Source organism: Lepisosteus platostomus, chromosome 9 (assembly GCF_059453375.1).
Source record: "Lepisosteus platostomus isolate fLepPlt1 chromosome 9, fLepPlt1.hap1, whole genome shotgun sequence".
NCBI classification, from domain to species: domain Eukaryota; kingdom Metazoa; phylum Chordata; class Actinopteri; order Semionotiformes; family Lepisosteidae; genus Lepisosteus; species Lepisosteus platostomus.
Genome location: NC_142619.1, coordinates 17,013,759 through 17,026,982, shown reverse-complemented (window position 1 = coordinate 17,026,982; position 13,224 = coordinate 17,013,759). Strand labels below are relative to the sequence as shown.

The following is a 13,224-nucleotide window of genomic DNA, read 5'->3' as shown; positions in this document are numbered from 1 at the left end:
AAATCATCAAACTTTTTTTTTTATCATCTCATTATCTTACTGTAAAGTGCTTTGCAAAAGTCAATGATTTGTTTTCTTCATTTTGATTTTGTTGTATTAAGAATATACACATTATTTCAAAGTGAATATGTTGAATCAGAACTTGAATTTTCAACCTGAACCTGGTGAAAGAAGTTAAATGTCATCAAAATGAGACATCTATTATTAGTACAATACCTGAATTAACCTTTCAAAGAATAAGTGTCATAACGGCTATCAGAAATATGAAGCTGTGTATCATCTGTGAAAGATTGAATAACCTCACCAAGTGGATACTGTATACAGATAAGGTGGTCTGGAAAAAGGGATCAGGTGCACAGAATTAAGTCTAAAGTGAAAGGGTTGGAGCACCCTTAAGGAGGGGGGACTATAATCGTGACAGTAAAGGCCAGGAGGAATTTTGGACAGGCAAATCCGAACCAGAAGACACAATGGAAACTACATGAAAGTGCATTTAAAACTGAGAACATGAGGCACTTTTTCACCCAAGGGATGTAGGAGCATGGAACAAGTTACCCAGGATTGTTCTGGAAGCTGATGTCCAGGTTTCTTTCATGAAACAGCTGGATGAGATCCTTGGATCAACTACTAACTACTAAATCTAACTGCTTTACTGATTCAAAAAGAACAATACATTTCTTTCTCTATGACTAAGGCACATTAAAAAAACATTCCATGACAGGAAAAAAATGGAACTGAGAGAGGCTACATGTATTTTAATGTAAGCCATTCTGTGTATTAAAATTTCTGTTGCAGTAATACAATGCATTTGTCTCTTTTCTTTTTTACACCATTCAAAAATAGTTTATTTGTGAGTAAATTTCTTTGCAAAAATAAAAATAACTAATACAGTCTTTAGAGGTCTATCAATTGTATACGCCTAATACTACCACAAATCAAAAAAATCCTTTAGAAGAAAATAACTGACAAAACTGCAATCTAAGGTACAGTATGTCTTTTTTGATTATTTAAACATAATAATCTGATAACAAATTAAAGCATTGGGGAAAAAAACCTCATTCATTCAATAAAACTCTATTAAATATTCTGGATATATCTGATTACTATCAAAGATCACAAAAATATTTGGATGTGTGATGTCATCCACACAGCTGTCGTAGAGGTTCACAGTGCTTTTGTCTTTGGATGGAGGTCGGTAATAGGTCTCCTTTCCCATGGTGTAATCGCCAACAAGCACTCGAGCGAGAAACATTGCCTTAAAGGGAGGTGTATTCTCAGGCAGAGGTGCTGGCTTTGCCACACTGTAGTTTTCTAAAGTTCTGATGTGGTTTTGAGTAGTACAGCAGTATTTCTTAGAGTAGGATGCATGTCTTGCAAAATATGCTCCTAAAAAAAGGAAAAAAAGACATCCAAATTAAAAAAAAAACATGTACAATATTTCTATACATACATAATAATTACTTGATGTTCTAAAGTATTTTATTAAAAGACCTGAATGAAGCTACTGTAAATGAAGTACAGATAAATACACAGGAGCAGCTCTTGTGTTTATAATCAATCCAAAAACATTATATTTCAGCTCATAAATCAAAACTTTCAATAAATTTGAATATATGTATGGAAGGGGTGATGATGGATGCATTTTATATTTTTTACATTGTGTTTCAATTTAAAAATGGTTACTGTTCAATTTTATGGCAAAAGTACCTGTATTTTGTTTAAACGCCTTATGGTTAAGTTACTCGAGAACTCAAGACCCCTATTCTTTCTGTTTTAGAATTTCCATAATGTTTTTAGAACTTTAATATGTAGTCATTCAATCTAGGTATCTGATTGGTCAACATTATCTATGCTAAATGGGAGAAAAGGAAAGCATAGCAGATGCACAAATTTGTTTGACTGTATACAGTACAGTACTGTAAATGCGTCACTGCAATGCTAAGTGGTTGCATTTGTAACAACACAGTAAGTATTAATTATCCAGTATGTAGCCACACATGTAATTTGTATTTTATTTAATTTTAAAAATATGATTGCTATTTAATTTGATAAATGTGAACAAATATGCAGTTTTAAAATATGCATATTCAAATCATAAAGACATAAGCCAAAGTTTTCAATCATCTTTGAGGTACGCATGTCACACCTTTTAAGATTAAAATGTGTTCTTCACTGATACCCTGTATTTTACTTGGAAGTATCTTTTGTGAGTTTATTGGAACTTGCCTCCAGTCCTTATAAACCTCATTGTAATTTAAAGTAGAAAATCATTAGTATGATAAACAGTGATTAGAATGTGATATATCTGAGAGCTTAATGTCTTGTCATGAAACCACAAACACAGGCATTGCAGGATAATAAACTTGATTCTGAGCAACAAGAAGACTCAAGATGCATTTACATGCTGCTAAACTGAAAATATCTTTACAGAGCACTACGGTATCAAAGACAATTCATTTTGTAATAGGATCTTGATGGAGTTTAAATATTGTGAAACTATTCATGTTAGGTGTTTTTTTAGAAAGAGAAAATATTCTTCTCTAAATGAGATAAAAACACTTGAAGAAAAAAGACTTCAGAACAAAAATCTGCAGTCAGATTTTAAAATTCCATATGCCTGGACAATCCCACTGGGTAATCTTGATTTTTGATGACACAAATGTCCATCTTCTTATGGTCAATTCAGAAATAAAAATAACTAACAGAACAAGTGTTCTCCGCTAATCACTTTTGGGAAAACCTCAACATCTGCCTACCTTTTCCGAAAACATGCCCATGGCTGCCACTTAACCTGCAGTCAAAATTGTGTGTGCATATCGCATGGGTTACATAAGGGCTGGTGCCATGGAACAGCATTCTTTCTTCGATGTCTTCAGCATGTTTTATCTTTCTCAGTTGGGCCTTTTTCCTTTAGAAAAAGAACTTAATGTAAGGAAAGTTTCTTAGATTATGACTAAGGTTATTTTTTTTATGCATCTACTGCATGCTGTAAATCCTAACAGTTTGAGAACAGTTGTTGATGAGGAACACTTTAAGTTTTACTCTAAAATGAAAAAAATATTGGCTATTCAAGGCCCCTATTGACCAGTACATTGATTTTCCAATTTAGGGATAATTCCTTGCTGCATTATGTTCTACCTGTGGCTTATGTGGTGAAAGTGAAACATTTATGTATTTTCTAATACAGATAACTGTAACACACTCTTAAAAGGAGTTTGAAGAGTTGTCTAAACTTAGTACAACATGTTCAGAACAGAGTAGCCAGGGTTATGTCTCAGTCGGATGTCAATAAGTCTCTTTTTCTAACTGTGCATTGTGTTACAATTGAGTTTCAAATTGATCCTAAAACATCTGACATTCATGGCCTCGAATGGCTTGTTCTCTCCTACATTGCTGGTCTTTTTTCAAATGATTATCCTCTCCTCTTCTTTCAAAGAATTTCAATGTACAGTGTTTTATAAAATACAGACTATTATAATTCCAATTTATCTGTGTCTATGTGATGCACTGGTGTCCCATTCACAGTGTGGCCCCACCTTGTTTAAGGTGTCTACTACTCCTGTTAGGATCTGGTTCACCACAGAGTTATTCTAATTTCTCCAATAATATCTAAATAAACACACTGATGTATTATTAATATTGATAGTACATGTTGACATAGTATTGAAGAAAGATGTGAAGACGGGTTTAAATTAAATCCTTTTCTGTATGAGGTTTAGACTTCTAAACAACAAGCTGGAGTTTATGGCAGGAAAGGGGGTTAACTGATAAGGATTCCAGATGCCAGCTAAGAACCCCCTGGGGACGTAATCTTAAACTGACCGTTTGGCCAGGGTCTCTTAACTGGCCAAATACCATGACCCCCCTCTTTACCATAAGAACGAATGATGTCAGAGCAGCAAGGAAGGACTATATAAGCCTAAAGTTTGTACCGGCACTTTGAACAATATTTCGGTTTTGTTGTTTCTTGCGGGAAACAAGACTTTGGCTGTATTGTTCCTTGCATGCAATAAACTCATCTGTTTAACTTCATCTCGGGATCCAGAACCTTATTCTTTCTGTTACAACAGTATCAATAACCACAGAATAACTATTCATAATACTTACCTGCAAAAAAACTCCCATAGGTCTAAGTTCTGAATTCTCTTAATTGCCTGAATCATCACTGAAGTCATTGTCCTATCAAACAGTCTGGCTACCTCTTTGTATTCATAGGTGTCTCTACGCAAACTGACCACCTGGAAGAGATAGGAAGACAAGGAGTAAAAGCATTATTTTTGATTAAATTTGTTCTCCGGGGCACAGGTTTGTGGTACAAGACTTGTACTTTGTTGTACAAGACTTTGGATGACTCTTTTATTGTTCAAACTTTTTTTTTAATACAAGAAAAAAATATATCTGACCCAATGCAAAGTGATGAGTTTTGCATTTTTTCTAAGAAGGCCTAACATTTAACATCTTTGGCTGCTATACAAATCACTGTAGCCTTAAAGGTAATACAGGGCTTCAGCAACATTGTGTTGTTTATGTTAAATTACAGTACATTCCACTTTATAGGAAAAATAGCTAAACAATATTTAAGGAAAAATTTAAGTGTATCAAAGACCATTCAGTTATGTGTTTTTACAGTAAATATCCATCCTTTCATCAGAAATCTACTTGTTCTTCATAAAGCTCATGGCAAACCAGACTCTGTTTCTGAAACGGGGTGCAAAGCAGGACTATTTCTTGGATGGAACACCAACCAACCGCGGGCCACACAAAACAAACACACATTAACCTGTACAGTGTCTTTTGAAGGTGGGAGAAAGTACTTGGCAAACTCCACACAGAAACACATCCAGACCCGAGAGCTGTAAGGCAGCAACACTAACTGCTACTATGATGTTCTAATTACCAAAAAAACATACAAGTACATGACAAATCTATTCAGCAGAACAAGTAAGGGGTTTATTCCATGCTGAAAAGAGAATAAAAGAAATACAACGTTTAATCTGCGGAGCCTTCTTCTTCACACCCAAAGAATATTTCAGCATGAAATAAACCTTTACTTGTTCCTTTGCAGCTTATGCATGCTGACGCAGCTGCCTACAGTATTTGAACTAAATCTATTCAACTACTAACTCTGCTTTATGGAACTGAAAAACATTTAAGATCACTTTATTGGCCATATACAATTTCTTGTATTTGGAATTTGTCTTTTCACATACCCCAGCTTGCTCTCCATGAGACACACAGCACAGACAGGGAGAGAAGCTTGGGGTCAGAGTGCAGGGTCAGACGTTTCTACAGCACCCCTGGTGCAGTTGGGGTTAAGGGCCTTGCTCAGGGGCCCAATTGAGTAGGATTCCTCTGCCGGCCTCGGGATAAAAAACTATTACAGCCACAGGCACAAATCCTTAGCCACAGAGCCACTGCCAAATAATATACTTTTTTATACTAAAAATATCCAAATATATACAGTCATGCTTGAAAGTTTGTAAAACCCATTGCATAATTTGCGATTTTTAACCACAAAATGCATATATAATCAGACGTTGTCACTTCCTAATTAAAATAAAGTATAATTATTCACCAATTTGAGTGTTTTGAAAGCAAATGTCCATGCAGCAAAATAATACACACAGTTAACAGAAATTGTGCAGGTGTAAAAATAGTTATATGACTTACATCAAAGTAAAGCAGGATCAGGTGGGTCAATGACAGTTTTAACCAATTAACTGAGGTAACCAATGAAATTAAAGATCTGAAATGATGTGTTAGGGAGGAACAAACATAAATAATTGCAAGAAAGCAGGTGAGTTACTCTTCCTACGAGTCTAGCATCATGCCTCGAACTAAGGAAACATCAGCAGAACTGTAGTAGATGCTCATCAATCTGGACAAGGTTATAAAGCCATTTCAAAAAGATTCAGACTCTTTTAATCCACTGTTAGGCACATAGTATACAAGTGGAAAGCATTTAAAACAATGGCAACCCTGCCAAGAAGTGGACATCCTCCTAAAATTTCACCCAGGGCCACAAGGAGAATAATAAAAGAGGTAAAAGGTAATCCTAAAATAACATCCAGAGATCCATTTACAGTACGTCTTTGTGTTTAATTAATGTTGGGTTAATGCTATCTTAATGCAATATAGAATTGCAAGTTAAATAAGATTTGAACACAAAATATCATTTTTTTCAAATTGCCATGTTTTCTTACCTGGTAGGGTTGATCTGTGTCAACAAATTCCCAATGAGAAGGAACTGGCAAAGCAAGATTATCACATATAAACCTATATGTTTAAAGAAAAAAAATGTATGGTTAATTGTGATTCTACAAATGATGATAAATTAAAAAAAGCAAAAAGAATAAGAAGAGACAAGCTGTCATCATCTTATATTTTCTGTACCTGACTAAAACCCTCCACCGGGTTCTATTAAGACACATTCACACAGTATACAGTACAAATGAAAACTGCACTGATGATCTAGCCAAAAGATCTGCACTGATCATCTCTCATTTCCAATGCAGTAATTCACTTGGGAACTTGTAAAACACCCCATAAAAGTCAAAAGAAGGTGCAGAATCCTCAATAAATGACCAAAAAACAAAGACCTGACTGAAGCCTATCATTATTGTATGTATATACAGCATTTATAAGGCCCACACAGTTACTTAGGACCGTTTTGTTTACCTTCTGAAATAGTTGGTTCAGCAATCTGATAATGGATAGATGAAAAAAACACAACTTTTGCCCACTATAAGAAAATAGATCATGGTTTAGAGAGAATAAGTTTAAATTCTAGTAAAATAGTAAAGCTAGTAAAAGCAATAATGATATTTGAGTGCTCCAAGCCAAATCCCCACCAAGATTTAGTTCCATACCTGAAAGCAGTCACAGAATAAAGTGCACGCTTGATCGGGCGTTGTTTTCCAGTTTTTGTGTTTGTCTGTTTCATCACTTAGGTTGGCAAAAAAACACACAAACAAAAAACATGCTTAAATACCTCAAATAGCTAATATTCCAGTAGCTTCTTTGGAAAGATGAATCAGAATATGCAAATATGTTTGCCTTGTGAACTATTGTATTATCGATTGTGTCATTGATCTTCCTCCTTTTCTGACTTAACAGTAATAACCCAAGCAAAGACTTTAATCTCTTAACCTCTACTCAATCATGCATATGGAATTAATTAAATCAATTCATTGAATTTACTGTATGTAGTCCTTTTTATTTGAAAGAATCCCAAAGAGCTTTAAATATAGAAAGGGACTGACTTCACCCACCACTGAAGTCCGACACATACAGGTACCTGTGTGACACGCAGCAGCCATCATGCACCACCAGCAACCCCATTACATACATTAGAAGATCAGGCAGAGAAGTGAGCATTTACTTCAACTAAATTAATGGGTAAATTGAACTTCAGGTAGACAGATTAAACAAGCACCTACAGTACTGACATTTAGTCATTACATCACGATTAACACCCCTTCTCTTCCTAACAGGAGCTTTAAAAGCCAAATAGTCAGGATGTCTCATTCAAAGGATGCCAACTCCTACAGCACAATGTTCCTGGTCTCCATATGGTGGCATGACATTTTCTTTGGAAATACTGATCCATAATTGGAAAATTGCCCATTTCCACGAACCACGACCACAATTTACAGCAGCAACTTGGTTCTCCCTCGAAATGGGAAGGTAAGAAGAGGGATGACCTGACAAGATCAGATAACAAGGTGCTGTCTCGCTCACATACAGTGGATTTTTTCAGTATGAACAGTGCAACACAAACTAAAGAACAGAAGAGAACACCACCTGGAAGTGCAATTAAAACCAAAAAGAAGAGACACTTTCTTACCCAGAAGGATGTAGTATTAAAGTATTAAACAAGCATTTTACCCAGGCATAATGTTGAAAACAGGCTTATTTCATGAAATGGCTAGATGAGATCCTTGGCTCATAAACTAGTAACTAGTAACAGGCTGCAATAGATGTGCCAATTGGCCTTCTTTCAGTTGTATACTTTCTTTTAGGGTACTGTACATACCATGTACAGTAGTGTATAACGTCATTCCTAATAGTAAAACAAATTCAATGCAGCATGAAAAACAAAAACAAAAATAAGCAAACACAATACTATAAACCCCAACAATACATTTTCATAGTTATTCCTAATAGCATAATTTCCTGATTGTAACAAGAAAAAAAAATTAATCTCAGCCCAAAGTTTGGAGTGGGCAACTGCTTAATGTGGGCACTGACCTGGATAATTTATTAACCAAAGCTCTTCATCTGCATTAGGCAAATGCTTTTTTCTTCAATCAAAGATATTTCCTTACATTCAAATGCACACCACGTTCATTTTTGCCTGGGAAATACAATATCTCCTTTGGTATATAAATGCATGTAGTACTGTATTCAATGGAAAGAAATTTGCTATCAAATGAACACCAACAATAATACACAAATTTAAGTTGAAATCTGTTGTCAATAAGTTAATTTATGAAATACATAAAATAGTAATGAATATGAAATACCTGAAAAATCCAACAGATATGTATATTTGGCTGTAGAGAATTCGACAACACCTTGCTGGTTGCTTCTGTAGTGCTTCTCAATGACCTCACTTGTCATGTTGCATGTTGAGCTTGAGTCAACCTATTAAAAAACGAAAACAGCAACTGCACATTGTAGAACTGTATGTTCAAAATTAACAGAATATATTGCAATGCAATACTAGATACCTCAAACATATGCCAAACCCCACAATCAGCCAGATAAAACCAGCACCACTGAGTATCTGAAGTGTCCATATCCTCAACCTCTGCGAAGTCATCTTGACCTCTTCCTGTGGCAAACATGGTCTGGAAATCAGAACATAAGATATCAAGGACACACATGACATCAGTCACATCAGCAGATCGAACAAGCAGCAGTGGGATTAATTTTTAATACTGTGTGGACGCAAAGAAAAATAAATATTTGTCTTTAGAAATCCAGTGGTTAGTTTATCCATATCAGAAAATACTCCATTGTCTCATTGTTTTTTCACCTTTTTGCTGTACAATATTCTAACCCAATGTCAAGTAACTGAACGATAAATCTGACTTGAACAATCTTTGGAGAAAATCGCACATTATTGCCTACAACTCCAATATCAGTTTGTAATGCTAGAAAGACAAAAGATCGAGCAAATGGAAAAAAAAAAACAAGAAGAAAACTAACCCAGTAAAATTCTGCTGGTATAAATTCAAACTTTATTAATTTGAAGATTGTTTGTTTATTGAAAGATCATTACATTTAGCATGAGTTTGCTCATTAGCCTGAAAGTGACCCACTACCAGATGAAAATAATACAGTGTGAGTTCTGGACCGCCATTGTACCGCCATTGTTGCTCAAAGCTTGCTGTTTATCTGGATAATAAATACAGTATCCAAAGATTACATTTCTCCTAAATTATGACTATTTTATGGACAGCTAGTAAAATCCTGTATAAAGAAAAGATCTCCCTTTAAGTGTCGACATGGGTTACACGGAAAATAGCTGTTGACTGTATCAAAATGCAGTCAGTGAATTCAGTTTGCTATAATTTCTTTATCTGGGGATTGCTAATGCATTCTAATGGGACACTTGAGGCACAACTTTGGATGCCAATGCATGACTAATCCCTGTAAAATAGGAATTTATATTGACATTTAAATGTATATTTACACTGCCTTCAGAAAGTATTCTTCCCCCCTGAACAATTACAAATATGGTTGTGCTACAAAGACAGGCTTTAAGGCAATTATTTTTTTGCCATGCTTCACACAACATACAGTACATAACAATTTAAAAGGATAATTTTTTATAGTTTAACAAACACGTTATGGAGAATGGAATTACCATTACCATTATTTACTGGAGTATCAATCCAATGAAGCGGCTTTTTCAGCAATAACAACTTTGAGTCTTTTTGGTTAATTCTATATCAGCTTTGCACATCTGGATTTTTAGGATTTTTGTCCATTCTACTTCCTGATTTGATCAAGCTGTGTCAAGTTGGATTGGGAGAATTATTCAAATCCTTTCACAGATTCTCAAGGGGATTCAAGTCTAAGCTTTGGCAGGGTCACTCAAGGACATTCACCTTCTTTTTCTGAAGCTGCTCTGGTTGTGCTTTGGCTGTATGCTTGAGGTTGGTCTCTTTTTGGAATATTTGTCCCTGTCTAGGGTATTTTAACAACTAAACCAGGTCCTACTCAAGGACTTGGCTGCATTTGGCCCCAGTGCCTCTCTCTGAAAAGCATCTCATAAGTTAATGTTGCCACCACAATGCTTCCTGGTATGGATGTAACACAGGTTATGTCCAATATAATATAAGCTATATAGCACTACTGTATATAGTCCAATATAAGCTAGGCATAGCACTCTCCACCCAGACTAAAGAATTCAATATTTGTTTAATCAGACTAGAGAATAAACTGTAAGGCAATCAGACATAGGCCCTAGAAATGGGTGAGTTTTAAGTTTAGATTCGAAAAGAGTCAAAGAATTTGTTCCTCAAAGAGTCGTAGGAAGGGCATTCCATAACAATAGAGCAGGGGCAAAACAAGCATGGTCACCGAAAGTCCAAGATTTAGTCCTAGGTGGAATGAGCAAAGGACCAGCCTCAACTCAATGGATCCTATAGGAAGGAGTGTAAACATGAAGGGGTTCAGAGATGTATGACTTTAGGCAGATTGTTTAATAATAATAATAATAATTGCTTACACTTATATAGCGCTTTTCTGGACACTCCACTCAAAGCGCTTTACAGGTAATGGGGACTCCCCTCCACCACCACCAATGTGCAGCATCCACCTGGATGATGCGACGGCAGCCATAGTGCGCCAGAACGCTCACCACACATCAGCTATCAGTGGGGAGGAGAGCAGAGTAATGTAGCCAATTCATACAGGGGGATTATTAGGAGGCCATGATTAGTAAGAGCCAATTGGAAATTTGGCCAGGACACCGGGGTTACACCCCTACTCTTTTCGAGAAGCGCCCTGGGATTTTTAATGACCACAGAGAGTCAGGACCTCGGTTTTACGTCTCATCCGAAGGACGGCGCCTGTTTACAGTATAGTGTCCCCGTCACTATACTGGGGCATTAGGACCCACATGGACTGCAGGGTGAGCGCCCCCCGCTGGCCCCACTAACACCTCTTCCAGCAGCAACCTTAGTTTTTCCCAGGAGGTCTCCCATCCAGGTACTGACCAGGCTCACACCTGCTTAGTTTCAGTGGGTTGCCAGTTGTGAGTTGCAGGGTGATATGGCTGCTGGCTGCTTTAAGAGCCTTAAAGGTCAGAAAATAGAAAATATTTGACTTTATAGGCAACCAATATTGCAGCTTACTGAGAACAGTGCTAGGGACCACAAAGAGCAAAGAGTTGCAGAAATCAAGCACATTGATGTTATAAATGCACAAATCAAGCATTCAGCATAGTACACTATGTGATAATGCCTAATGTGGTCAATATTTCTAAGTTGACGAAAAGAGGGTTTAATCAGAGTTTTCTCATGATTTAAAAGACAGGAGGGGATCAAGTGTGATTCACAGATTCCTGACTATCATGGCAAATAAACAAGCGATACGTGACAGATGAGTACTTTCTGAAAACACTGAAGTTTTGCAACAGACATGAATTGATTTTCTATACATGACAGCTGCTTAAATAACATTAATAAATAGCATTACCATACCTCTTCACCATGTGTTTCTGTAATTTCCAAACTGATGGCTTAACCAGGATGTAAAGTGCAATTACCCATTAAGGGCTGTTTTTAAGTACAGCAACTCTTCAAACTTTTTATTTTCTTTCATCTACCGTATTTTAATTAGTTTACTTCAATGAAATATGTCCTGTAGAACCTTCTCATCTATCTATAGACATCTCCAGACGGAATTCTGTATTCCGAAGGAGGATAATTCTCAAGACCTAAATCAAAATAATATTTCCTCAAACCAAACCTGTCATTGATAATAGTCCCAATAACACCTGTGACACCTGTTCTTATTGTATACAGTAGGTTAATTTTTTTATACTGAAAGTACTCATACTGTATTACAGTACTGTACACGTACTGTATAACTAAGAAATACAACTACAATAAAAATACAAAATACAAATACAATACGACATTGTACTGTATATCCCTTTTCTATTTTGCCTTGTGTGAGTCATTACTAAATCATTATTTCAAACATACAGTAATTATATATTTCTTTACCTTCTGTTCTTAATCAATGATTTGCGCACCGAAACAGTTCCGCAGTTCTGTTGTGACTAGAATACTACACGTCCTGCTCGATTCCAAAAAGCCGTACCATCTTCAGTTTCTATTTCTCGCTTGTTGGCTGCTTTTTCATACATGACGTTAAACAATTCTAACAATATCTAAGGAGAAAGTACATCATCAATTGAAAGCAACAACATAAGAAGAGAATATTATTTAAATCTAATTGACCTTCAGCGATACAATATTAGTAAAACAAAGTTTTCCTGATTATTTAATGTTGCAATTTTCCAAGAAATGAAAGTGATTGGCAACATGAATTTAACAAGCGGAAGAGCTCTAGAGCCGCGCCGATTATCTGCTTTGAAACATTTGGTCTGGTATAAAAGCTAGCTTGCGGCAGTCTAGATAATTTGCTTTTGTCTGTGATTCTTGTGAAAATCCAAAATCCACAGTTTTACTCGAATACTGCACGTTTTCTATATGCGTTCGAGGTTATATTGATTTTCCTTGAATTATCACGTCGCTTTCAAAGTGACCGTTTTCCAATTTAGGTTTTTAAATTAAAAACAAAATCTTTAAGAAAAATACTGATTGATGGCATAAAACTTAACTAAACATACTGTAACTAGAGTCACACATTTCGTTTGAAAAAAACGAAACAATTGCAACAATGCAATAATTTGAAAATATTTGTACCGTTTGTAGCGTATTTTTTTCATTGTATGAGAGAAAGTGAATCAAATACAAAACACCCACATTGACAGTGATTTTTCACAATTAATTAGGCAATTAAATGTTATGTCGTGGTCATAAGGTCTTAAAGAGCACAGACAGATATGACCTTTTTAAATGTAATATGTTCTACTGTATGCCATTGACTTTAAATCATACTGTACTGTATGTCTTAAAGCTGATGAGTACTGTCCCTAAAGCCAACAACTGTTGAAATAAGGAGATTCTGTAAAAAAAA

General features: G+C 35.8%; 1 protein-coding gene across 1 annotated transcript; it reads right to left on the bottom strand.

Annotated features, from left to right (window-relative positions):
* Nucleotides 1-622: 622 nt before the first annotated feature.
* Nucleotides 623-12,768, bottom strand: parp11 (poly(ADP-ribose) polymerase family member 11). The gene is made up of 8 exons (XM_088646991.1): nt 12,246-12,768; nt 8,733-8,852; nt 8,526-8,646; nt 6,870-6,945; nt 6,204-6,276; nt 4,108-4,238; nt 2,757-2,908; nt 623-1,386 (listed from the first exon to the last, which is right to left on the bottom strand). The coding sequence occupies exons 2-8, from the start codon at nt 8,847-8,849 to the stop codon at nt 1,064-1,066; spliced, it is 993 nt and encodes a 330-aa protein (XP_088503117.1). The 5' UTR covers nt 8,850-8,852; nt 12,246-12,768; the 3' UTR covers nt 623-1,063.
* Between the last annotated feature and the right edge of the window lie 456 nt (nt 12,769-13,224).

Excerpts from the sequence above, each read along its gene's own strand:
- parp11 (XM_088646991.1), bottom strand. The coding sequence starts at position 8,849 with ATGTTTGCCACAGGAAGAGGTCAAGATGACTTCGCAGAGGTTGAGGAT. Across the intron at positions 6,946-8,525 it reads ATATCTGTTGGATTTTTCAG|TGATGAAACAGACAAACACA; the intron begins GTATTTCATATT and ends TGCCAACCTAAG. Across the intron at positions 1,387-2,756 it reads TGGGCATGTTTTCGGAAAAG|GAGCATATTTTGCAAGACAT; the intron begins GTAGGCAGATGT and ends TCCTTTTTTTAG.